The sequence below is a fragment of the Rhizopus microsporus genome, assembly GCF_002708625.1.
Source record: "Rhizopus microsporus ATCC 52813 unplaced genomic scaffold scaffold_40, whole genome shotgun sequence".
In the NCBI taxonomy this organism is placed as follows: Eukaryota; Fungi; Mucoromycota; class Mucoromycetes; order Mucorales; family Rhizopodaceae; genus Rhizopus; species Rhizopus microsporus.
This window is the reverse complement of record NW_019671955.1, coordinates 26515-50614: the sequence shown is the minus strand read 5'-3', so window position 1 is coordinate 50614 and position 24100 is coordinate 26515. Positions and strand designations below refer to the sequence as shown.

General features: G+C 38.3%; 12 protein-coding genes across 12 annotated transcripts in view; 10 read left to right on the top strand and 2 right to left on the bottom strand.

Moving 5' to 3' along the window:
• Nucleotides 1-446: 446 nt before the first annotated feature.
• On the top strand, nt 447-1910 carry RHIMIDRAFT_316876 (uncharacterized protein; the record flags this gene model as incomplete). Its single annotated transcript, XM_023615081.1, has 5 exons — nt 447-475; nt 531-644; nt 704-1158; nt 1201-1469; nt 1494-1910. 5 exons carry the CDS (start codon nt 447-449, stop codon nt 1815-1817), a joined length of 1191 nt encoding a protein of 396 aa, XP_023461011.1. The 3' UTR covers nt 1818-1910.
• A 720-nt stretch (nt 1911-2630) lies between these two features.
• On the top strand, nt 2631-3361 carry RHIMIDRAFT_242816 (uncharacterized protein; the record flags this gene model as incomplete). The annotated part of the gene is made up of 3 exons (XM_023609846.1): nt 2631-2973; nt 3024-3248; nt 3309-3361. The coding sequence occupies 3 exons, from the start codon at nt 2631-2633 to the stop codon at nt 3359-3361; spliced, it is 621 nt and encodes a 206-aa protein (XP_023461010.1).
• A 418-nt stretch (nt 3362-3779) lies between these two features.
• On the top strand, nt 3780-4913 carry RHIMIDRAFT_277227 (uncharacterized protein). Its single transcript, XM_023612675.1, has one exon. It carries the CDS (start codon nt 3855-3857, stop codon nt 4800-4802), a length of 948 nt encoding a protein of 315 aa, XP_023461009.1. The 5' UTR covers nt 3780-3854; the 3' UTR covers nt 4803-4913.
• A 7-nt stretch (nt 4914-4920) lies between these two features.
• Nucleotides 4921-8575, top strand: RHIMIDRAFT_277214 (uncharacterized protein). Its single transcript, XM_023612674.1, has 15 exons — nt 4921-5589; nt 5643-5828; nt 5958-6117; nt 6190-6249; nt 6298-6473; nt 6529-6625; nt 6682-7190; nt 7246-7287; nt 7342-7598; nt 7652-7655; nt 7716-7825; nt 7874-7969; nt 8020-8038; nt 8242-8374; nt 8431-8575. Exons 1-15 carry the CDS (start codon nt 4957-4959, stop codon nt 8493-8495), a joined length of 2547 nt encoding a protein of 848 aa, XP_023461008.1. The 5' UTR covers nt 4921-4956; the 3' UTR covers nt 8496-8575.
• A 9-nt stretch (nt 8576-8584) lies between these two features.
• Nucleotides 8585-11419, top strand: RHIMIDRAFT_277180 (acetyl-CoA synthetase-like protein). Its single transcript, XM_023612673.1, has 7 exons — nt 8585-9043; nt 9104-9510; nt 9561-10070; nt 10103-10106; nt 10215-10833; nt 10887-10960; nt 11014-11419. Exons 1-7 carry the CDS (start codon nt 8661-8663, stop codon nt 11033-11035), a joined length of 2019 nt encoding a protein of 672 aa, XP_023461007.1. The 5' UTR covers nt 8585-8660; the 3' UTR covers nt 11036-11419.
• A 161-nt stretch (nt 11420-11580) lies between these two features.
• On the top strand, nt 11581-13504 carry RHIMIDRAFT_109733 (uncharacterized protein). The gene is made up of 2 exons (XM_023605224.1): nt 11581-11693; nt 11785-13504. The coding sequence occupies exon 2, from the start codon at nt 11786-11788 to the stop codon at nt 13277-13279; it is 1494 nt and encodes a 497-aa protein (XP_023461006.1). The 5' UTR covers nt 11581-11693; nt 11785; the 3' UTR covers nt 13280-13504.
• A 1-nt stretch (nt 13505) lies between these two features.
• On the bottom strand, nt 13506-14205 carry RHIMIDRAFT_109724 (V-type ATPase). Its single transcript, XM_023605222.1, has 4 exons — nt 14165-14205; nt 14024-14105; nt 13865-13965; nt 13506-13804 (listed from the first exon to the last, which is right to left on the bottom strand). Exons 1-4 carry the CDS (start codon nt 14165-14167, stop codon nt 13637-13639), a joined length of 354 nt encoding a protein of 117 aa, XP_023461005.1. The 5' UTR covers nt 14168-14205; the 3' UTR covers nt 13506-13636.
• A 164-nt stretch (nt 14206-14369) lies between these two features.
• On the top strand, nt 14370-15796 carry RHIMIDRAFT_249962 (uncharacterized protein; the record flags this gene model as incomplete). Its single annotated transcript, XM_023610680.1, has 5 exons — nt 14370-14372; nt 14432-14439; nt 14537-14547; nt 14603-14776; nt 14829-15796. 5 exons carry the CDS (start codon nt 14370-14372, stop codon nt 15794-15796), a joined length of 1164 nt encoding a protein of 387 aa, XP_023461004.1.
• A 139-nt stretch (nt 15797-15935) lies between these two features.
• On the top strand, nt 15936-16972 carry RHIMIDRAFT_232173 (PSP1-domain-containing protein). The gene is made up of 2 exons (XM_023607713.1): nt 15936-16315; nt 16371-16972. The coding sequence occupies exons 1-2, from the start codon at nt 15957-15959 to the stop codon at nt 16924-16926; spliced, it is 915 nt and encodes a 304-aa protein (XP_023461003.1). The 5' UTR covers nt 15936-15956; the 3' UTR covers nt 16927-16972.
• Nucleotides 16973-17697: 725 nt separating this feature from the next.
• Nucleotides 17698-19712, top strand: RHIMIDRAFT_277168 (uncharacterized protein). Its single transcript, XM_023612672.1, has 6 exons — nt 17698-17782; nt 17836-17991; nt 18042-18194; nt 18241-18786; nt 18842-19460; nt 19510-19712. The coding sequence occupies exons 1-6, from the start codon at nt 17704-17706 to the stop codon at nt 19670-19672; spliced, it is 1716 nt and encodes a 571-aa protein (XP_023461002.1). The 5' UTR covers nt 17698-17703; the 3' UTR covers nt 19673-19712.
• A 420-nt stretch (nt 19713-20132) lies between these two features.
• Nucleotides 20133-20712, top strand: RHIMIDRAFT_209508 (uncharacterized protein; the record flags this gene model as incomplete). The annotated part of the gene is made up of 2 exons (XM_023607144.1): nt 20133-20416; nt 20466-20712. 2 exons carry the CDS (start codon nt 20133-20135, stop codon nt 20710-20712), a joined length of 531 nt encoding a protein of 176 aa, XP_023461001.1.
• A 2085-nt stretch (nt 20713-22797) lies between these two features.
• Nucleotides 22798-24100, bottom strand: part of RHIMIDRAFT_277117 (P-loop containing nucleoside triphosphate hydrolase protein) — a 2633-nt gene continuing 1330 nt past the window's right edge. The window contains exons 3-5 of the mRNA XM_023612671.1: nt 23503-24063; nt 23135-23436; nt 22798-23113 (exon numbers count right to left, since the gene is read on the bottom strand). Of these exons, the coding sequence (XP_023461000.1) occupies nt 22865-23113; nt 23135-23436; nt 23503-24063 (1112 nt within the window). The 3' untranslated portion in view covers nt 22798-22864. The remainder of the gene's footprint in view (nt 23114-23134; nt 23437-23502; nt 24064-24100) is intronic.

The window sequence follows — 24100 nt, the reverse complement described above, 5'->3', positions numbered from 1 at the left end:
AAATCATGTATATTTTCTAAGTTCACCATCCGTGCAAAATACACGGTTAATCTCACGGATTTGACACGGTTCTTGATTAACCTCATTACTTCAAATTAGAAATGTGCCAAATGAACAAAAAAAGCTATAGGATCTGTCTCTAAAAAATTATAAAACATTATACTGTCAACTAATCGTCCTTTCATCTTTGCAATTGCCATCCTTTTAACATTGTTTCTTTTCTATGACAATTGTTACTCAAAATATAAATAAATTTGATTGGCTCTTATTTCAAAACCGTGAATTTTTCGCGGTTTATGCACGGTTGGCACGGTTCTGTGCGCCATAGTGGAAACGAGGACCTATCCATATGGTTCAGGCGTACGGTCATTGTTAGGCCCCATTCTTCAACCGAAGTGTGAAAACGAATCGCCACTCCTTTGAGTTCGATGCGGTTGACGCACTCCATGGCACGGGCCGGTGCCTCAAACCAGTCGTAAGTTATACCAATACAACACTTTTCTTTAGTTAACTTTGTTTTCATAAACCAGAATGCGGGACTTGATATCCAAGATGAAGGACGAGCCTTTTGGTGTCCGGCTGGAGTGTGGTTTTGTCGCCTCTAACTGGGATAGGGTGCTTCACTCCTTGTTAGAGCAGTACCGGTAAGATGGTATGGTTATATTTTGTCTCTGGGCGGTTATTTAATACAAATTACGCTTAGGGGTACCGAGCTTCAATCATGCATTCAGTGGCATCCGTCACGCGTATTTTGGAATTTGGTCCTCGATAGACTAAACGCCTTGGTTGCTGTCGCCGACAGCATGCGTACTCAGAAGGAACTTTTATATACAGTCCCTAGCTTTACTGGCTTTGCTTTTGTGGTGTATATGCTTTCGTCATTGAGTCAAAGACCAAGCGATTGGTCACATCTTTCACCCGTAAAGGATAAGCTCAAGGAGTTCTCTTGTCCTCGGCCCAGCTTGCTCTTCGTCCCTGGCCGCTTCAAGCGAACAGATGACAAGCAACACTGGTACGGCACAGTCAGTATGCGCAAAGCTTTGAGCAGTATATACGGCAACAAGCTTCTTAGAAGAATTCTGGAGGACTCCGTTCACACAGAATCAGTTGATTCCACGGTGACTTCAGGCTCAAGCGTCTTTCATGTGGTTGCCCCGAGTATACAGTTCGCTCATCTGAAGTTTGACTGTCACTTTTAAGCTCCTTTAATTCTCGAATCCGGCTGGGAATTCTTTTGGCTGGCTGTCTTGTACTTTAAGGCCTATGGTCCTTCCACTGCTTGTGTCGCTCCTTTTACGCAGCTTTTGCTGAAAGAGCTTCTTTCGAAGGCCAATATTTTGGACAAATTCACAAAGGACCTCGATAGTGTACAACAAGCACATCAGCTTGGACATTCCTTTTTTAAAGATTTAAGCAATCTGGACTTGTACTTCAAGGCAATATCATACTTAGTGCCTACTTATCTTTTTGTAATACTAAGAGTAATTTCATAGCCGGATTGCTTTTATATTATGCCTTCTACGAACCCAAAATTCAAGATCGAAAAGTACCTGTTCCCTTCCTTTGACGCCATCAAGACTGACAATGAAGCAGCAGTGGCTGTTATGCAGAGAAGATACTGCTGGAGGAAGTATGAATTTCGTGCTGCTTACATTACTCTATGCATTAATCATCCGGAATTTGAACAAGAGTTGGTGAAGTTTCGTGACAAAGTCCTTAAATACATCTATGAAAATTATGAATTTGTTCCGAATTTGGCTAAAGACAGCATATGGTCCACATCTTATGGTTATGAAATAGTGAAAATCGTCAAGTAAATGCACGTATACTATGCTTTCGTTACATGCCTTTTCTTTTTATGTTTTTACTATATGATATACTTTATGACTTCTACAACATATCTTTACAACTCCTATCATTTTCTTTAACTAAACATTGCTTTCCTTTGTTTTGAACTTTTAAGAACAGGTATTGTATTAGTTATTCCAACTGCTTTTTATAAAAGGGTTGAACTGGACAATAAGAAAACAATAACCTCCAGTTGCATATTGATTTTGGTGTAAAAGAAGTAAAATATACACTGTATCCCAGTTCAAGTTTCGTTATGATGCCACTCTGTCTACGGGCTTCTTTTTCATACAGCAGAGTCTGGACAGATACAACTTAATTATGATAAATTTTTTCAATTTTCCTTTAAAGCTTCTGCTTGAGGCCAACGTTGCGTCCTTTGTAGGTCACTCTCTTACTTGGCCAGGCCCTATCCGATATAGAGAGTCATGTACACCGTTTCTAGAAAGAGATGTCGCGCTGACTTGTTGCTTTTTCATATAAGCTGTATTATAAAAATTGCAAAAATGCAACTTTACTTTCTGAAAAGACTGTATTTGCAACTTCCCAAAAAATGACTGAATTTAAAAGGGAAATGGCTTGATTCTCTGTTTTTTAATCATGACTACAACAATAATGAAAAAAAATAGTAAAGGAGCAATTTCAAAGACAAACAAAGTATTTAAAAAAAGCAACCAAAGTAAAGAAGCGACACATATCGTACATAAAGAAACTCTTTTGAAAGAGATGAAATATTCAAAAGACTTCGATGAGGAATCCAATGTCCCAACTTTCCCTTGATTATGACAATACCAAGTAATATCATTCTCGATATCTCTACGTTAAATAAGAATAATCCAAGAGAATTCCATTGTAAGGGTACCTACCAAGGTGTGCCTATTGAATGTATATACATACCAGTTTGCAATGAGGATCGTTCTCAATACTATCACGAGTTTTATATGTCAGATCGTTTAACTGCTTGCAGAAATATGGGCGTCTACTTTAATATGTTTGAAGCCACTTTGTCAGAAATGAATATAAATTATAAGGAGGTTCCATCAGAAAGATCTGGCTTGTTTCTTATAAGACAACATTATCCAAATGGATGTTTACGTGATTATGTACTTAAAAACAGAGTTAATGGTAATGACCATATACATCCATTCATAATGACAATAATTCATTATATTCAGGCATAGACACAGAATCAATGCATGCAATACAGGCCGGAATCAATTTATTTTCAATGCTAGCTGATGCTCACGCTTTAAACATGTTTCTTGTTGGGATTGATACAAAGAATATCTTTGTCGATATTGATGGTAGTCTACGCTTTTTTGGATTTCGATATTCATTCCAGAAGGGTAAGTCTGCAGAAAAGGCGTTATGGAGTAATTGGAGTGACATTCGCTGTCCAGGTTAGCTCTTTATTTTTGGTTTGTTACTGCACATATATCAACATATACTTTTATATTTAGAGAACGCTTATTTGAATCAAAGTCCTATTCAGAGAAAACCGACGTATTTCTAGCTTGTTCTATCATGCTTTATTTTATACGAAGCTTTGAAAAACGTCAGTCTCCATGGTGGTGTGACCGTTCGAAATCCATGCTTGTTCTGAGAAGAAGTACCATCAGTAAAAAACACAGCCAATTGCTTGATATTCTTCTAATAGGCTTAAAGTATGATCTTGATCAGCGCCCAAAGGCCAATGAAATCCTTAAACTGTTGGAGACTGCAAGAGATCAGTTAATCATGTCCGGTATAGATAAGCAGTAAATGGGTGGCTTATCGCTCCAAAGTTTTTCCTCCCCACCCTCCCTTCCTTTTATAATACAAACACTTGCATACACACAAAAGGGGAAGAGCTGTTTTTTTTTAATTATAATTTGCCAACAATAAAATATGATACCTTGCATTTCCAGATCTACTAAACTAATCAACACTGGTAAAAAGACAAAAGGACCAAATAAGGAAAAAACTTAGCTGATAACCTGTCAATAGGCATAAAAACAAGTGTCTCAATGCTGCGACATGCTTCAAGAAACTATACAACTCGTCAAGAAGACGATAGACAGGATACAAATAATGAACATGCTCATTTTTGGGAACCCCCTCCTCCTTCTTCTTCAGATAAATTAGATTCATCAAAAAGAGTAGATCGAGATTTTGAAATATTGCTAGAGACTCTATTTGATGAATCACTTAATACCAGAGACCCATTTGTTCCTTCATCCATTGAACCACCAAAGAGAATTAGACAAAATGAATCCATTATAGAGAAAAAACTACTGGATCTTGTCAAGAATAAGGTTTATAAACCCAAAGCACCACTCCCAAAGAGTATATTTTCAACAGTACAACATTCGACAAAGTACGAAACAAAGCAAAAGAAGCCAAGTGGTAGTATTTTGGATGAAATAGAGCCCTTTGATTACAATTGGTATAAAGATAAAGTGACAAATGATATACGTATCAAGAATAAGGAAAAGGAACTACAGCTGATAAATGCTATTGCTGAATCTGAATCAATATACGAGCCATTAACTGTCTTGTTTGATCAAATCAATCAAGAGACTTACCCAGACTATTATCACAGAGTTATAAAGGCAGCCATTGATTATACATCAAAAAAGGATCCTTATTTGACATTGTCAATATTTGAACAAGTCAAGGAAAAGAGTATCAAGAGTTACGTAAGTGGATGCACAGCTGATGTTTATAATGCAATACTTTTGTTAAGATGGGAGACATGGAAAGATGTTTATGGAATGCTAGATTTATTAGAAGAGATGTCATCAAATGGTATTGCAGTCAACAATGAGACTAGGAATATTGTAAGAATGGCTGTGAATGAAGTAGAGCAAGAAGAGCAACTGAGTGATGACTATCAAGGCATCTACTGGAATATAGAAGAAAAAAGAGCCTGTAATATCATGAAGGAAATGGCAAACAAATGGTTAATTCATTAAATTATTGATTGGTGTTTGACAATAAATCCGACAAAAAAAGTTGTCAATTCACTTGACTGTTTATGGGGTGCGTCAGTCAAATTTGACATTTTTTTCTTATTTCTTTCTTTCTCTCTTTCTCTCTTTCTCTCTTTCTTTATTCCTACTCATTATCATGGTTAACACTCGTAGTTCATCTAGAATTGTAAACAAGGCCAAGGCTGAACAATCAAGAGTGACAAGAAGAAAGATGCTTACGGAAGAACTCGTCTCTGACAATGATTTTCAAGACCCAATAATTGGCCCTACTGAAAGCACCATGGCTCTTAGGAGAAGTCCTAGAAAGCGCTTGAGAACAAGTACGAGCAGTACAAGCCTTAGTAGTACCAGTACTTCTGTTAGTGCTGCTAGCCCTCGCAAGACCCGTAGTCGTCAAACGAGTGTTATCATTGAATCTCAAGCTCACAAACAAGAAAGTGATGAAGAAGAGAGCGATGAAGAAGAAATTAATCCTTCGACTGCTGCTTCTTTCGATAGTGACGAAGAAGAAACTATAGATAGTGGTATCGTAACTGCTAGTGAACAACCATCCGATTCCGTAGCAGATTCCTTAGAGCCTGAGTCTGAGTATGAATTCGCGCGACTTGAATCTCAAGATGAGCAGTACCAGTTAGAGGAAACCCAAGAGCCTGAAACAGAATTCAGTCAGTCCGCTCAAACTTCGTCTTCATCATCTGACGAAGAAGAAGAAGAACAATTGGCGGCTACGCGGAGGCGAAGATTTGTAAGAAGACAAAGAGATCCAGTGGTGGGTGTACAAATATATAGCAATTAGATAACAATATTCACTTGTTTTTCAAGTATGAGCGCAGCAGAAACCATGTATTAAAGCATCATCCTGAACTCAAGACTGTCTGGGATGACCTCAAGAATACCGAAAAGGCTCATATTGAACCTATTGAGCAACCAAAAGAACTATCTTTGCCTCTTTTACCTTTCCAAAAGTATGGTGTTGGTTGGATGATACAACAAGAGTCTGTCAATACGGTAAGTGCCTTAATAATATGACACACACATGTTAATCTATCTGCTTTTGATGTATATAGTTCAAAGGCGGTATATTAGCTGTAAGTAGGGATATAGTTCATAAGGACGGTGTTATTAATTAGCATGTAGGATGAAATGGGTATGGGTAAAACCATTCAAACAATCTCTCTCCTTTTAAGTGATAAAAAGAAACCAAGTCTTGTTGTTGCACCAACCGTGGCTGTTATGCAATGGAAACGCGAAATTGAGACACACACAAATAACGCGCTTTCTGTTCACTTATTTCACGGTAACACCTAATTTCTTTTTATAGTACTACGCGTCTTAATACTCACCTTCTTTTTCTATATTCGTAACACAGGCAGCAAACGAACAAATAAAGTAGAAGACTTACAGAAATACGATGTTGTATTGTCTACTTGTAAGTTAGTTATTTGCCTTAAAAAATGATACTCATGAATATATTTAGATTCCGTGGTTGAAAGCTGCTTTAGACGTCAAGAGTATGGCGTGAAGCGCATGGTGCGCGGTAAACCTGCGCTCGTCAAGGAAAAGTCTGTTCTTCATAAGGTAGATTGGCACCGTATTATTCTTGATGAAGCACACAACATCAAAGATCGTGCATGTAATACAGCTAGAGCAGTGGTATGTATAAAGAGAACGATTTCTTACAGCTGTCCTTTATTAATGTATTACATAGTTTAATTTAAAAGCCAATTACAGATGGTCCTTGACAGGTACGCCACTCCAAAATCGAGTAGGTGAGCTCTATTCTTTAATCCGTTTTATGCAAGCAGGTGAGCTTTGAATGTTTTGATTGCTTGCTTGATGATAGTAATGTCTATTTTTTTAGATCCATACGCCTACTACTACTGCATGAATTGCCCCTGTAAGCAGATCAATTGGAAGTTTTCAAACAAAAAAGAGTGTGACGAATGCGGACACAGACCAATGAACCACATGTGCTGGTGGAACAATGAGGTTCTGAAGCCAATTCAAAGTAACGGATATATCGGTGATGGTCGCATAGCTATGGAAAAACTTGGACTACTCCTTGACAGGGTCATGTTGAGAAGAACTAAAGTGGAATGTGCTGATGATCTTGGCTTACCTCCTCGTACGGTGATGGTTCGAAGAGATATTTTTAGTGAAGAAGAGGAAGATATTTACCGTTCATTATATTCCGATGTGTCACGTCAATTTGCCACTTATGTTGAACATGATACTGTGCTCAATAACTATGCTAATATCTTTGAATTGCTCACCAAGATGCGTCAATGTGCTGATCATCCAGACCTTGTTACCAAAAAGGCGTCAGATGCCCAGCAACTTGTATGCATGCTTTGTAATGATCCTCCTGAAGTAAGTAGATAATATTTGTGATTAATGGAAATCTAAGAAGTGTATATGCATGTAGGATGCTATCTCTGCTGCTTGTAAACATGTATTCTGTAGAGAGGTAAGGGCCAAAAAAAAGTAAGAAGAAGGGGGATGATATTGAACTTTGGAATAGTGCTGCATTCAATATTATAGTAGCTTTGATGATTCAGAGGGTGAAGTGCCCAAATGCCCATCCTGTTTTGCAAACTTCTCAGTTGACTTGTCACAAGAACCTATCCAGTTAGAAGGGAGTAGTGGAACCAATGGTAACTATTCTAGAACCAGTATTGTAAACCGCATCAATATGGACAAGTGGAGAAGTTCTACCAAGATTGAGGCGCTTGTTGAGGAACTTTCTAAACTTCGTCGTGAAGACAAAACGATCAAGAGGTGAGAATAAGATACAATAACTATATTTCAAGATTAACATTCTTTGACAATAGTATCGTATTCTCTCAAGTATGTGATGAAGTAATGATACATCCATTACTAACGTCATGTGTATAGTTTGTTAATTTCCTTGACCTTGTCTATTGGAGATTGTCTCGTGCAGGATTTGAATGTATTCGACTGGATGGTACCATGTCTCCTGCTCAACGTGATGCGGCTATTCATCAGTAATGTATTCACGTTCTTTGTGTTATTTGTGTACTAATATTTTGTAGTTTCATGACTAAGCCGACATGCACCGTATTTCTTATTAGTTTAAAAGCCGGTGGTGTAGCATTAAACTTAACAGAAGCAAGCCGAGTCTTTATTTGGTTAGTAAAAATTACATAAAAAGAAAAAGGGAACTTAACGTTATCTTTAGTGATCCTTGGTGGAACCCCGTAAGTACCCTAAATGACCGTTAGTCATATTTTTTAACCAAAATTTTCTCGTTTTTTACCTTATTTTTCACAAAGGCTGCCGAATGTAAGTGATAACTATAGCAACAGTAATAGTTTAAATTAACGTACCTTTTTTTTATATATAGTACAAGTAACTGTCATGGAAACGTATATGATGTGTTTCTTATATTTCTTTTTTTTAGGCTATGGATCGTATTCATCGATTAGGACAGCGTCGACCCATTCGAATTACGCGATTGATTATAGAAAATAGTATAGAAAGTCGTATTGTTCAGTTACAAGAAAAGAAGACAGCGTTAGTCGAAAGTACAGTTGGTAAGTTGGCACATGCTTAATCGAATAAATATAAATGACTAATTTAAAATTAAAAGGTAAAAATTCAAAGGCTCTTGATCGATTGTCTGTTGAGGATTTAAGATTTCTTTTTGTCATGTGAGAAGAGGACAAAGGATGATAATAATAATAATATTAATAAAAAAAAGGCCATGAAAAATTTTCATATGAAACGCTTTGGACACACTGAGTTTTTTTTTATCCATATAAAAATCGTTCTCTTTCATCTTTATTTTCTTTTATTTTCTTTTACTTTTTTTACTTAAAGATGTCTGTTGCTATTAGTGAGAAATTATCTGGTGAGGGACAAATACGTCGTTCTATTCTAGCTGAAGAGGAGATTGTGGATACACCTGCTCAAGGTGTTCATACCTTATATGATGTTTTACAATATTGTGTTAAGAGACGTGGTGACAAGAACGCGTTTGGTTATAGAAATGTAGAAAAGATAGTATCCGAGGAAAAGGAAGTCATCAAGGTAGTAGATGGTGTCGAAACAAAGCAAAAGAAGATTTGGAACTATTTCCAATTATCCCCTTATCATTACATCACTTACAAAGAAGCATCAGATGTGGCTCATCAGTTAGGTTCAGGTCTTGTTCATCTTGGATTATCAACTCACTCCAAGATTGAAATCTTTGCACCTACAAAGTAAATAAAGAAAAAGAGGTAGAAAAAAAAAGTACAGTGATAATAACTGCATGTGAATAGCGTCAATTGGATGCTCATGGCTCATGGTGCCTTCACACAAAACATGGCTATTGTTACTGCTTATGAAACATTAGGTCCCGAAGGATTGCTACACTCGATGAATGAAGCTGAAGTTGAAGCAGTGTACACGACCCCTGATCTCTTCAAGACTTTGGCTACCGTCTTGCCTCAATGTACAGTAAAGCCTATTGTGATTTATAGCGGAGAAGCAAAAGAAAAGGACATTGCCTCCATTCAGGAACACACCAAGATCTATAGCATTGATGAATTGAAAAAATTGGGTCAGGAGCATTTAAAGAAACCTGTTAAACCTGGTCGTGATGATTTATGTTGTATCATGTACACTTCTGGTAGCACAGGTGCACCCAAGGGCGTAATTTTGAATCACTCTAATCTTGTCGGAGCTAGTAAGTTTCGAGAAAATCAAAAAAGAAAAAATTAATTAACCTGCTGTTAGTTGCTGGCGTCGACACACTTCTTGGACATATTATCAATGAAGAAGATACCATGATGGCCTATCTTCCTTTGGCCCACGTTCTTGAGTTTCTTGTAGAGAACCTTTGTCTCTTTTGGGGTGTCTGCTTAGGTTACGGTTCACCACGTACCTTGACTGATACATCTGTACGCAACTGCAAGGGTGATATCAAGGAATTTAGGCCTAGTATTATGACAGGTGTGCCAGCCGTATGGGAATCAATTCGTAAGGGTATCCTGTCGAGCATTGCCAAGACGAGTCCTGCTGCCCAAGCCATTTTCAACCGCGCATTTGCTAGCAAGTCCTGGTTGATGGAACGTGGACTACCTACAGGCTTTTTGGATTCACTTGTCTTTAACAAGATTCGTGAACAAGTTGGTGGTCGTTTGAGATATGGTCTCTCTGGAGGTGCACCTTTAGCTCATGAGACGCAACAGTTCTTGTCTGTTTGTTTAGCACCTATTTTGGGTGGCTATGGTATGACAGAGTCAGGTAACGTGTCAATAGGATAAAGATAAAAGCCCTGGCTAATTGTTGTTTTTATTTGTTTTGCATACCGTGTGAAATGATTAGTGGGGTAAGTTGTGGCTACACAAACATGTGTATTTTTATATGATAAACTAAAAATGTATATAGTATGTGTGCTATTATGACACCAGAACAATTTTCTGTTGGACCTGTTGGAGCTCCAGTACCATGTTGTGAGATCAAGTTGGTAGATGTACCAGAAGCAGGTTATCTTTCAACAAATGAACCTAAACCTCAAGGAGAGATTTGGGTTCGTGGATCTTCCGTGACCAAGGGGTACTTTAAGCAAGAGGCATTGACAAAGGAAACGATCACTGAGGATGGTTGGTTACGAACGGGTGATGTAGGAGAATGGAATGCGGATGGCACACTCTCTGTGATTGACCGTATCAAGAACCTTGTCAAGTTGAGTAATGGTGAATATATCGCATTGGAAAAGTTAGAGTCGGTCTACAAGACGGCACTTGGAGTAAGCAATATCTGTGTATATGGTGATTCACTACGTCCACGTCCAGTTGCGATTGTGATGCCAATTCATTCAAAGGTGATGGAAATGGCAAAGTCATTAGGTGTTGAAAAGCAATCATTTGAGGAATTATGTGAAGATGTTGAAGTGAAAAAAGCATTCTTGGCAAGTTTACAAGGACAAGCCAAAGAGGCTAAATTAAAACCAGCAGAATTGATTGCTGATATTTATTTGACACACGAAGAATGGACTTCTGAAAATGTAAGTTACTAATGATATGTTTGAACAATGATCTAATCATTATATCCAAATAGGGATTTTTGACAGCTGCACAGAAATTAAAACGCAATTATATCAATAAGCATTATAAAGAACAGTTAGATGCCATGTAAGTGTCGATCTTGATTATAAAGCTACGATATTAACTACTACTACTCTTAGGAATGCTGCACAAAAGGTTTAAATATCAGTGCACATTGATGTGTAAATACATGTTTATATCCTATTTTGACTCCTTAATCCCCAACCACTTTTTTTTATATATATAAATGTTGTCAAACTTTTTTCTTATAAATATGTATTAAGGGGCAACACAGAAATGGGAGATGACAGTTCATCCTTAGTATCACCACCCCTCTTTTCTTCTTTCTAAAGGTGGATCAAACATTGATGTGGGGTACAATAATAATAGATATATAAAAAAACGTGTTTCTCGGTCTTTTAATTGGGTCTATCCCGTATGCAAATGTGTGGAGACAAACAAATCCACCGAACCATATAAACATATGACCCCAGAATACTTAATAAACTGTTGCTGTAAAGATTGGTCCAATTGAAGACATTGTATAAATATATTATTTATACATACAAATATATATATATGTATGCGTATATGTGTGCATGTATAAATAGTTAAATATAATTCCATTCAAGGGGGAGGAGGAGCAGAAGGTTCCTTTCTTTCTCTCTTTTATATATAATTCCTTTTCTTTTCTCTTTTTCTTACTCTTTTTCTTTTCTCTTTACTTTTTTTTCTTTTCTTTTCTTTTCTTTGTTTCTTATTATTTTTATTCGTTTTCTTTCTTCTTTTTTATTATTAAATCTTAACAAGTCATTATTTGGTACGTTGGAATGATTTTTTATGTGTGGGGAATTGCTCAAGGAGTTGAAAGGGGGTTAAGGTTGGGCTTGAACTTATGTGCATTTATTTAGAATGATGATGATGATGAATGAAGATACCTGGTCTCATCATCCTGAAGAGGATGACGATCAACAAAAATATACTTCATGGTCTATTCATGAAGAATCTAGAAAGCAATTAATTCAGCGTGCAACCACTCGCCTTCGTCGTAGACTATTGGAAGAAAAGCTTCAAGACATCATGCGTCAATTGATTCATTGTCAGGCTCAATTGGAAACCATTCGTGTTGATACATCTGCCACTATGACCTCCATCACTAATATGCCAGAAGATGCATCTGAAGAAGGCGTCCAAAGGATGAATAGGCAAATGGATGTGTTGGAGAAAAGATTGGAATCTCATAAATTCGATCTTGATCAATTCTTTCTGCCAGCATCAGCAACTGTGACCGTCTCGAGCGAGACATCAGAGGATATGAACGAATCATCTTCTTCTCCCTTTACAGCCCTCTCCATGTCCAGACTCTCTTCTCTTTCCATCATGCCTTCTATCTTTGGAGGCAGTTCTCGCGCAAGCACACGGGCTACTAGCGTCAGTAGCGAATCATTCACAGAGTCCAAGCAAAAGGCTCAAAACGTACATCAGCATGTTAATCAACAAAAAAAGGAAAAAAGACGCAAGCGAGTCAAGCATCACAAGCGTCGCTATCAAGAGAGTGTCATCAGTGCCAGTCTGACCGCTGCTCACATGGGCGACACTTGTTCTGAGCAAGAAGACCAGAACGACTGGCATCGTCGTCGCGTGCTCTGTACTGCTGACGAAGATGATTATGATGAAGAGGACGAACAAGACCCATTCTATGATCTCGCTGGTAAACGTAGTTTTCGTGCTGGTAGCTTCTGTGGAAGTGTCTACTGTGATGGCCAAGAGCCGCGAACACCTCTGCCCTCGCAAGGAGGCAATATGGCGGCATTGGCCTGGAGACGCCGTCAGCGCCGAAAGGAATTCTTACATCGTATGACTGATGATGCTCTTTCATCTGTATCGTCCAATCTGTCAGGCCTTAGACTGTCCAATACCCCCGAACAACGTCATCCATTGATACCATCAAGTGATTACTATGAATACTATCCTGAGACAGAGCACAGCTTTGATAGCCAAGACAGACATAGCCCAGATATTTGGACCTTGCAGTCTCGCTACATGAGTACCCGTCTCTATCCCGAGCGTAATGTCTTGGATGAAGCCATGAGCTTTTTGGACTGCGTCGAACAGACCGGTGATGACGATGGATTCCGCGAGGACCTCTATCTGCTGCTTCGAAATCCTGACCTTTGCCGTCGCCCCTTTTCGGAGATAGAAAGCACGATGCATGAACTTCGCCAGCAAGAGCAACAACGACAGAAACTCTTCAGTCTCATTCGACCTATTCACAGCATGATGTATAAAGCCACGCTCTCCACCTTACAATGGTGCCGATTCCTGAGTGTGCTCTCTGCTGCTGTGGTGATCAGTCTCTTGAAGGGACCTGAAGACTTACTTCATAACCCGCCGATTTCTCGCTAAGTATTTTACCTTCCTTTATTATTACTTTCCTTTTTATACATATATATTCATATACACGTATATATTCACATATATACCCCTTCTTTTTTCCTTTCTTTACTTACTCTCTCTATATATACTATATATACCTATACATCTTTTTATATATTCCCCTCTATTTAATATGTTTGTATACTGCCACAACTTTATGTCAATTTCACCTCTTTTTTTTATATATGTTTGTATAGTTTTATTGTATGTTCCTCCCTTTTTTCTTTATCTTATGTATACATATTATCGTTCAAACAAAAATAACTTTTTTAAATAAACAATAAAGGCGCCTTTATGTAATAACCTGTTTATTGATTTAAGTGGGGCTTAGGCACGAGCATTAACGTGGGGTTTAGGATCAACAGAAATAATAGACTTCAACATCAACTCAATAGCATCTTGTTTCTTTTCAGCTGCAGCCTTTCGAATTTCTTGAATCTTGGCTTCAGTCTCTTCATCTACTTTACCAAGACTTTGATCGGATTGTCCAGAGTTCTAATCAAGGGATGATTAATGTATTATAGAATACGTCAGAATGGTCCAAAATAAACATACCTGTGCAATAAAGTTTTGATATTCTTCATTTTTTTGTGCCTTGATATTTTCAATCTCTTTAGCAGCTTCTGAGCGGGCTTCTTTTGCGCGTTGAACACGGTCTATGTGTATAATATATATAAGAAGGAGATAAAAACATATAAAAAAGATATAGCTTACACTGTTTTGCTTTTTGAACAATCTTGGCTGCTTCACGTTCAGCATCCAAAAGAGTGTTAATACCTTGGGAATTAGAGACAGACTATAAATTGAAAAAGTAAGCTCTTTGAAACATAAAAACTGTTCATGCATTGTCATTACCATCTTATATGTTCAAAAGGGAATAAAAAGGGCGCAAGAAAGCGTTTCAAGACAAAACTATATTTGAAACTCCACATGATGATGATGACACTCTTGATTCAAACTACGCTCGTCGGGGGGCAAAACTAAAGAGGAGCAGACAGTGAAGATAAGGTGGAAATGAATGACAATGTATCTGTCTCTTTTTTCATTCATATAAACAGAGATGGTAAATGATAATCATCCATCCATCCATCTAATAACATATACTAACCTATTCTACTATAGTCCCACAGGTAAATATACAAAATAGCTCACTAAACAATAACAACAACAACAACAACATTACAGAATTCAACTAACCATTTTATAATTCAATCTTGGATAATTTAGAAAGTTTGAGGGTATGATCACACAATGACACAATAGAAGAAACAAAACAACTAATATACACTATAGCTCCTCGTCATGGTCACTTGGGTTTTGGCCCTCGTAAGAGAACTAGATCTCACCGTGGTCGTGTCAAGGCTTACCCTAAGGACGATCAAAAGAAGCCCGTCCACTTGACTGCCTTCATGGGTTACAAGGCTGGTATGACTCACATCGTTCGTGACCTCGAGCGTCCTGGTTCCAGTAAGTATCTATACAATAGATCAATCACTTCAGCTCTAATCATTATTTGCAGAGATGCACAAGAAGGAAATTGTTGAAGCCGTCACTGTTATCGAAGCCCCTGCTATGGTCGTTGTCGGTGTTGTCGGTTACGTCGAAACCCCTCGTGGTCTCCGCTCTTTGACCACTGTCTGGGCTGAGCACCTTTCTGAAGAAGCCAAGCGTAGATTCTACAAGAACTGGTATCGCTCCAAGAAGAAGGCCTTTACCAAGTATGCTGCCAAGTATGCTGAAGGTGCCAAGGACATCAACCGTGAATTAGAACGTATCAAGAAGTACTGTTCCGTTGTCCGTGTCATTGCTCACACTCAAATCTCCAAGGCCAAGCTTAACCAACGCAAGGCTCACATTATGGAAATTCAATTGAACGGTGGTTCCGTCGAACAAAAGGTTGATTGGGCCCGTGAACACTTTGAAAAGGAAGTCGCTGTTGGCTCCGTTTTCGAACAAGATGAAATGATTGATATCATCGCTACCACCAAGGGTCACGGTTTCGAAGGTGTCACTCACCGTTGGGGCACCAAGAAGTTGCCTCGTAAGACTCACCGTGGTCTCCGTAAGGTTGCCTGTATTGGTGCCTGGCATCCTTCTCGTGTCATGTACTCTGTTGCTCGTGCTGGTCAACGTGGTTACCACCGCCGTACTGAAATTAACAAGAAGATTTACCGTATTGCCAAGGGTGTTGACGCCAAGTCTGGTACTACTGAATATGACTTGACCGAGAAGAAGATTACTCCTATGGGTGGTTTCCCTCACTATGGTGAAGTTAATGAAGACTTTGTCATGATCAAGGGTTGTTGTGCTGGTTCCAAGAAGCGTGTTATCACTCTTCGTAAGTCCTTGACTGTTCACACCAAGCGCTCCGCTCTCGAAAAGGTCACCCTCAAGTTCATCGATACTTCTTCCAAGTTCGGTCATGGTCGCTTCCAAACACCTGCCGAAAAGCATCAATTCATGGGTACTCTAAAGAAGGATCTTTAAATTACTCGTATAATAAAGAACAAGGTATAACAATGCCTTTGCTTTTTGTGTTGATAAATTGTAAAAATCGATGTGTTACCTTTTTAAGCTTGCATAAAAAATCACACAATATTTTTTCCCTCTTTTTCTCTTTTATTTACCTTTTCTTTATTATAAAATCATGAATGAATTAAACTGGATGGAAGAAAAGAAGTCGATGGAAGAGGTTCCTTACATCAATCAAGTCTTCAGCACAGATCACATATCACCTCTACTTCCTTCTCCGCCTATTGGAAAGGAATCATTTCTCTTACCAAGTCGCTCTTCTAGTATAAGTGGTACACAAGCCAGTAGTTGGCACCCCCTTTGGAACAGTGGAGATTCCATCTGGAAGACAGATGAGGATTCAGTAGTTCGTCAAAGAAGTAACAGTATGATCCCTTATACAACCGCCGCAGCTTTAGAAGACTATTTTCAACCACGAAAAGGTTTACAGAAAAGACATTCGGTAGTATCAACAGAGTATGATTTTGTATATAGGTATAAAAAAAAAGTAATAATATATAATAATAAAACGATATTAACCTTCATATAGGCAAGAAGGTGTCTATCGACCACCTACGCCACCCTTTCAGGAACCAGTAGTGATCAATCCTACATCAGTGAGTGTAAATGTTCAACAGTTGGGTAAAGGGACACCTATACATCAAGTAAAGAGTAATCAAATGTATCAAGTTCAATTCAAGTTGAATCGAAACGATTACTTTTATTTGAATAAGCATGAAAATATAAAAGTGAATGACTACGTGGTTGTAGAAGGCGATAGAGGATTTGATATGGGAAGAGTGATTGATATAGTAGAAAAGAGAAAAGTAGCAGATAAATACATCAAACAGTTATATTGTAAAGCAAGTAATGTAGACATAGACAACTACTTGACAAAAGAACAAGAAGAACAAAAGGCTTTAGCTATTTGTCAATGGAAGATCAAACAAAAGAATTTAAAGATGAAAGTGATAGATGCAGAATATCAATGGGATCGTCGTAAGCTTACCTTTTATTTTCATGCCTCCGAACGGATTGACTTTAGAGACTTGGTTCGTGAACTATTCAAAATATACAAGACCCGTATTTGGATGTCTTGTGCATAAATAAATTCAATTGTTTCTATTGGATAGCTTATAATCGTCATATGGCAAAAAAAAAAAAAAAAAAAAAATAGGCGTTTTTCATTATTAAAAAGACGGCATTTAATACATAAAATGAGCTTGATATTTTTGAGAGAAGATAAATGTGGTCAGCGCTTCATAATAAAATGTAAAGCTGTTAGAGACTTCATATAAATAGTCTGATCTTGACTTCTCTCTTTCTCTTTTAAATTCTTTTCTTTATAATGTAAGTATTTAATATCAATGTAAATAACTGATTTACTAATAACTTCTTTATTCATTCTTTTGCTTCTGATGGGCTTTCTTTTATTATTATTTGTCGTCTGAAATTATCATTTTTCTATTATTGTGTGAATAATTTCTGAATAAAGTGTAGACTATAAATAAATGACACAGTTCTTTGCATAGCTCACAACTTGGTGTAGATTGTGTTTTAAAGGGATTAAATAGTTGATCATCTTTGGCATGAACAAGCATCCCTGAGTTTAAAACTGGAACAGACAGGTTGTACCTGAAGAATACTTGAGATAAATAATTTTTTGGCATAAATGTACAACATGTACCTATGCTTCTATTCACATTCATATATATGCTTGATTGATCATGACACAGAGCCACTTAAAGAAGTCGTAAAGATTAACTGGTCTAACTCAGAGCATAGACTACTTGACTTTGGGATGGGTTTGGGTGGAAATCAACCTCAGATGTATTTGAGTGAAAATTTATTCCTAGTCTTTCTTTTTTTTTTTTTCACTTTAAATGTCAAAGAATGAACAATTAAATGAGTGCTTGTCTCAAGCTTATAAACTAGTTGGTCAAAAACTAGAACTAAAAGAAGGTTTTTTATTTCTTTTATATAAAAACACTCTAATTAAAACAATAAAAATTAAGAAAAAGGATCGATCAAAGACATCTTGACAAGTAGACTTCAAGATCTCGAATTAGAACCAAATAAAGACGAACCCAAATCTAGTTTTGTTAAGCATTGTTTAAGACTATTAATAAGCATACAAGAATCATTATTAAATTTGTGTTGTCATTCAAAAGGTTAGAACAGACACCAGAAATGAGAAATATATGTTGACCATTTGTTGTAGAGGAAAGCGATAAAGACTTTTTAGGTGTGCGCGACCTTCGATTGATACATACATTACTTGAAATTGTCATCTCTTGGGGATTTTATCCTTGTCTTTTACCTGGCGTTGGATTACCTTTGTCTAAACGAGTCAAGTCAGGTTATACAAATCAAGGTAAAAATATACTAAAAATTTACATATATAACTTACCATCATCTAGAAATATTCGCAAACGATGAGAATGAAGAGCAAACAAAACAGATATCAACCAAGGCATTGCACGATCTTTATGATTTTGTCACTCCTCTAGTCGATCTCATTGCTCAAAGTGAAAAAGTTCCCGAATCAAAGGGCTATACAACAGTTGCATCCATATTGATGACCAGACACTTGGCTGATCTATATGCTGCTCTCTTAGAACTTGCTTATGTACCTGTCACTGAGATTCGAGCTTCTGTTGGTGATACAGTCACACTAGAAAATGAACTACCAATGACACCAGGTCATTTACTTTCTAGTGCCAAAAAGGAAGTAGGGCTGCCTAGGAAGAAAAGAGACAAGTGTGCTCGAATGTTTACGTGGTTATTTGATCGCTCAGATGTACAGAGAGCCATGGAATCCTTGATGTCTCTCATCGGTACGTCTTCACTGCATCCTGTTCCAAGCTGGCTTAGAACTATCTGTGGAAGATTTTTATCTCGTATCCTCTTGAAACCAAATGGTGTTGCTATCGTACTAGAATTTACCATTGGTCAAGTAGAACAGTGTAAGGTCTAACCAAAAAAAAGTAAAGTCTGTCTCGGTTAATGATATGATTAAAGTACAATTGACGCAGCTGGAGAGCATATCCAAGTTAATCTTATCAGTTCCTCAGCAAATGACGTCCATTGAAAGCTATTATTCCGTCATTACGCCTCAACTCCTATCCTTACTTCAAAAAGAAACTGTCTCTGCGACTACAAGTCAAGCTGTTAGGTTCATTATCGGTAGGATCATTACCAAACACCCGAAGCTCGGAAAGACCTATCTCGTTGATAAGATTGTCGACCCACTCGTGTCAGGGTGGAATCAACAAGAATATGATGAGTCAAACGAGGATTTGATGGACAGAGTGATTTTAGATGAAGAGGCGCTTTCTGATCTACTCAAAACGCTACATAAACTCATGATAGGCGGAGAGCCTTCGCCTCTGATGATTCAAACATGTTTGTCCTCTTCCATCCCCTGTTTGTATCATTTGTATGAATTTACAGTTCAATCAAAGTCAGGATTGCGAGAAACAGTGCTTGATCTGTTGCTGACTTATTTTCGTATAACGACAACAGCGGACGGCGTCCGTGAATTAAAGCGGATTTTGCTCAACAAGGTCGATATAAGCGGAGAGCGTATAGCTTACTTTGCACCAGGTCCCTCAGGTGGAGCTACACTACGGCTAAGAAGGTTTGAACCCACATCAATCGTATCTAACAAAATTTTAACATGTCTGTAGAAAACCAAAGGCGTTGGCTAAAAACGACCTTCCGCTGAATGCTGATGTCTTGGTCCAATTTCTTGAAAACTTGGGTGATTTGGATCTATCAGGCGATATTTTTGTATTTCTCTTGAATGAATACTCTTCTCTTCAAGCAAGGAAGACGGATCCAACAACGTAAGCTTAAAGTATTCATGATTCATTTTACTAATTTCCTTTAGAATTCTTTTAACACTCAATTTAGTCATGGGAATGCTGGACAAGTTAGGTCCTAGCATCCTCTCTAAACCAACACAAATTGTTTCCTTTGCTATTAACATTATTGACTCATATGTTGACAAAATGACAACTAGGCCTAAAGAAAAGACAGCTGAAAAATCCAGTTTCCCTGATATCACGCGTATAGTGAGTGAAGAAGAAAAAGAAGCACTTGAGGACGAGTCATCGAGTGAAGAAGATGTGGAATCGCTCATTTTAGCCATTAATCTACTAAGAGCTGTTATGCATGGTAAGTTATTTGAGTAAGCAAAGTAAATGTCCGTTTTATACATTATAAAATAGAAAATGAAGAACTGGATGAGAAATCAGTACAGCTTTTGAAGTCTTGTTTGGAACCATTAAAGAAGCTAGAGAATCATCCGATGGAGCTTGTCTATGAGTCAGTTAATGAGTTCTTATTGGCCATAACATCCTACCTATCAGCTCAAACAATATCAAATAGAAAGCAACAACCATCACTAGAGGCGTCTAAAGAGAAATACAGAGAAGCCATGAAGTCCTTACAGGATGATCTACTGCCCATTAGAGCTCATGGTATGGGAATTCTTAAAGATATGGCTTTAGCAAAGGACCCTCTAGTGTCTTCGGGCGAAGGATTGAGCCAACTGTTGGATATATTTGTTCGATTAATACAAGATGAAGACAGGTACCAAAATAATTGGAATGGCTTATGTTTGTACTAATATACTATAAAGTTATATATACTTGAATGCTGTAAAAGGTCTGTCGGCCATGACGGATGCTTACGGCAATGACATAATCAAAAAGCTCGGTGACATCTATAAGGATAAGAATCAAAAGTTAGACAATAGATTAAGGATTGGCGAAGCATTACTACAGACTGTTCAGAGGTGTGGTGATGCGCTCGGAAAATATAGTAATACGAATGAGACTTTTATTACACTTTGCTCATTAACCTTATATAGTCGATACACTCTTTAGTCCTTTAGAAGCCGTACTGGAGAGACATGATGAAGATAGCCATTTACGTGTTTCTGCTTTATCAGTCTTGGGCATGGCTTGCCAAACATGTCCCGTAGCACTTTATGGTCAAACACCAGAACTTGTTCAATGGGTGCTCAATATACTCGATTTTGAAAAAAATTCAGAGGTTAGAAGAGGTGAGTTACAAAATAAGAAGAAAAGATAGTTCATTCTTATCCTGTCTTTAGCTGCCACTGTGCTTATATTATCGCTCTTTCGAGGGCTTGCACAACAAACACTTTATGAATACCCAACTGAAAGTCTAAGGAGAACATATAGAACATTAAGGTACATTGAAGAAACTGACCCTGATGAGCTCACGCGGTATCAAGCAAGGGTAGCCCTGAGTGATTTAGATACTATTATGCGTAACGAGCTATTTAAAGACTCTAAAAGCCAGGTTTATTCAATTAAATAAACAATATAAAGCGAAAGTCTCTGCTTAAACACATTACCTGTACACATAACTAATTCATCAAGTATAATGAACAACAGAATGAATAATAGAAAAAATACTAGTGAGATGTTGTGAAAAGTAAGCTATACACATTGATAGTTGTTCCGTTGAACGAAATTTGTGGGTACGTGGGCGGTTCGAACTTGTCTGTACGCAAAGTTTTCTTGATTGTCAGATTGAATTTCTGACAGGACGATGCATGTTCGGCTTGATTGAATGGCGAAGATTTTTGTCTGCTATAGGGTGTTGAAGTTGGCATTGGATAAGCGTTGGTATTTTCTTGGAACATTGTCATCGTGCTACAGATCTGTTCCACACTGTCATCCATCGTCTTTGATATACGATCTTTGTGTTGCCCACTCGATGCTCCATAATTAGTCACTCTTCGCTACGCCAGTCGTAACCTAGTCCGTCAATGTAATGGGATTGGCCTTTCTGCCACAGCGCTGGATCCATTTCCGATAGTGCAGTGTGTCGGGTTTCGCATTCGCACCAGCCAAAGGTGAACACTACATGCACTAGAAAGCAGACTAATGTTACGAGTGCTACCTTTACCCACTACCTGTGATGTCGTCAACAAAACTTTTCGATGTGTGGCACCATTCAACACTTTAGTCTGCCGTTACCTGCTTCTGGCGCTTTGCGCGGCTGGATCTTGTCGCTTGGGCCGTTTTCATCCTTTTTTGGCCAATTATAAGCTATTGAGCGCGATATACCAAGTTTGGCACCAAATTTGCCAGCTGAGAGTTGCTTTTCATGGTAAAAAAGAAATGCTCCTTCTGCTTATCTAGTACGAGTTATATGTCGTACTGCCTTATTATGTCCCTTTTTTTTTTCTGTTGCTCAGACAGCTTTTGGGTCATGTACACGTCGAAATCCGCTATGTTATCCAAAAGATACTTGTTTTCATCAACTTTCATTACTAAAACATAATTATCTGCCTCGCCTCTGGTGTTTCTATGCCCATCTTCGTAAACAACCTCCATGAAGTTATGCAAAAAAAAACCAGTAAAGGTAAAATGTTGCCAAATGGTTTTGAAAATCCATCCAAACTTGATTTGCAGATTTGCTCTAATTCAAATACCGCCCTGTGTATAAAAAAAAAAGAGCGTTAGGGATAATCATTTTGCACTGTTACTTTTTATAGAAGCTTTAGCACCATTCTTAAATGTGCTGAGAATATTGTTGAGGTAACTCGGATTTTTATCCAATTGATCTCTATCCTTGATATGCATTGACGCATTGTTAGTTTCCCTCATTTTTATCAAATCATCCATAGTACAAAAAGGTGTAGTATATCTCATCCTTGACTATAAGAATTCTCTTGCTCATCCAACCAGCTGATATTGGAGTCTTTTGGCAATCGTATGACAATCTCTTCCCCAGACAGGCTTCAACACGACATGTCTATCTATTGATATTCAGACAGTGCCTTATCTCTTCACATATACTGTTTTATATTTCTCCCTGGTTAATTTCTTAAGCAATCTCCTTATTTCATAGTCTTCCAACTTGCTTGTATATCTTCTGCGTCCGGTTCCTCCGGCATGCAAGCTGTAAAATTTTTATTAAGCAATTGAATTTTGTATGTATAAAATTATGTCATGTTTCTTTATTAATAACAAGAATAGATGAAAATAAATAAGAAAGTATTTAAGGCTTATCGTGGTAAAAGCTAAGAGCATGAGTTTCCTCCTTAATACCCTTTCTTCTACAGACTGGAAGGGCGACCTCGTGGGCCTTGTTACTGAGATCCAAGGCATAACCGCCCACGTGTTGCCAGTGATCAAAGATAGCTTGAGAGGAAGCTTGACCAGAGGTGGCGGAACGAAGATCAGCGTTGAAACCTAAAGATTCGCTAACGGACAAGTAGGCCTTGACGTTGACAATAGGAGTATCAGGCTTTCATTCTTCAGAGAGGACTTGACTACGACGCCTGTTGAGATAAGAGTAGATACCACCGATAGCAGAATCAGGGCATTGGATTTCAACAAGATGGACGGGTTCTTGAATACGAGGAGAGGCAGTAAGAACGGAAGCATAGACTACACGACGACAAGTAGGAATGATTTGTCCACCACCACGGTGAATAGCATCAGCGTGAAGAGTGACATCCAAAATGTTGAAACGACAACCACGGAGGCTTTTATCCATAATAGGACCTTCCTTGGTGGCCCATTGGAAGGTAGAGACACAAGAATCCTTGATTTCACCGAGGTATTGGACTTGCTTGGTGGTATCAACCAACAAGTTGGGTCCGGTACCGTCAGGACCGAAACATCAGATCTTACGAGCTTCAGTAGCATCCCATTCGTATTTGTCAGCAAGGACACGAGCACGAGACTTGAAATCATCCTTGGCAGAGACCTTACCAGCTTCAATTTCGTCAGTGAGTCCGTAAGCCAAAGGATAAGCACGCATATAGATACGGTTGTGCTTGTTGGGAGGCTTGGCAAGACAGTCGATGCTGGATTGAGCAATGACAGTTTCACGGTATTGGACAAAGGGGTAACTAAACCTGAGGGGAACTTGAGCGTGGACTTCTTCAAGATCCTTCAAACAGATTTCAAGATGGAGTTCACCAACACCAGCGACGATATGTTCACCAGTGTGGAAACTGTAGGTCAAGACACAAGCATCGGACTTGGCAAGGCACTTGAGACCTTCGACGAGCTTGGGAAGATTGTTGGCGTCCTTGACCCCGACACCGACTTGAACGACAGAGGAGACAGAGAACTTCATGACCTTCATGTTGTGGGCAACTTCGGAGGTGGTGATGGTACCAGACTTGACCAAGAATTGATCGACAGCAACTAGACCAATGATGTTACCGGCGGGACAGTCTTCAATAGCTTCAACGTTACGACCCATCATGAGAACGGTACGTTG

Excerpts from the sequence above, each read along its gene's own strand:
- RHIMIDRAFT_277227 (XM_023612675.1), top strand. The coding sequence starts at position 3,855 with ATGCTGCGACATGCTTCAAGAAACTATACAACTCGTCAAGAAGACGAT.
- RHIMIDRAFT_277214 (XM_023612674.1), top strand. The coding sequence starts at position 4,957 with ATGGTTAACACTCGTAGTTCATCTAGAATTGTAAACAAGGCCAAGGCT. Across the intron at positions 5,829-5,957 it reads AACAAGAGTCTGTCAATACG|GATGAAATGGGTATGGGTAA; the intron begins GTAAGTGCCTTA and ends ATTAGCATGTAG. Across the intron at positions 7,288-7,341 it reads AACATGTATTCTGTAGAGAG|TGCTGCATTCAATATTATAG; the intron begins GTAAGGGCCAAA and ends ACTTTGGAATAG.
- RHIMIDRAFT_277180 (XM_023612673.1), top strand. The coding sequence starts at position 8,661 with ATGTCTGTTGCTATTAGTGAGAAATTATCTGGTGAGGGACAAATACGT. Across the intron at positions 9,044-9,103 it reads GAAATCTTTGCACCTACAAA|CGTCAATTGGATGCTCATGG; the intron begins GTAAATAAAGAA and ends GCATGTGAATAG. Across the intron at positions 10,834-10,886 it reads AAGAATGGACTTCTGAAAAT|GGATTTTTGACAGCTGCACA; the intron begins GTAAGTTACTAA and ends ATATCCAAATAG.
- RHIMIDRAFT_109733 (XM_023605224.1), top strand. The coding sequence starts at position 11,786 with ATGATGATGATGATGAATGAAGATACCTGGTCTCATCATCCTGAAGAG.
- RHIMIDRAFT_109724 (XM_023605222.1), bottom strand. Across the intron at positions 13,966-14,023 it reads TGTTCAAAAAGCAAAACAGT|ACCGTGTTCAACGCGCAAAA; the intron begins GTAAGCTATATC and ends TTATACACATAG. Across the intron at positions 13,805-13,864 it reads ATCAAAACTTTATTGCACAG|AACTCTGGACAATCCGATCA; the intron begins GTATGTTTATTT and ends TCCCTTGATTAG.
- RHIMIDRAFT_232173 (XM_023607713.1), top strand. The coding sequence starts at position 15,957 with ATGAATGAATTAAACTGGATGGAAGAAAAGAAGTCGATGGAAGAGGTT. Across the intron at positions 16,316-16,370 it reads GAGTATGATTTTGTATATAG|GCAAGAAGGTGTCTATCGAC; the intron begins GTATAAAAAAAA and ends ACCTTCATATAG.
- RHIMIDRAFT_277168 (XM_023612672.1), top strand. The coding sequence starts at position 17,704 with ATGTCAAAGAATGAACAATTAAATGAGTGCTTGTCTCAAGCTTATAAA. Across the intron at positions 17,783-17,835 it reads AAAACTAGAACTAAAAGAAG|AAAAAGGATCGATCAAAGAC; the intron begins GTTTTTTATTTC and ends ATAAAAATTAAG. Across the intron at positions 17,992-18,041 it reads TTTGTGTTGTCATTCAAAAG|AGGAAAGCGATAAAGACTTT; the intron begins GTTAGAACAGAC and ends CATTTGTTGTAG.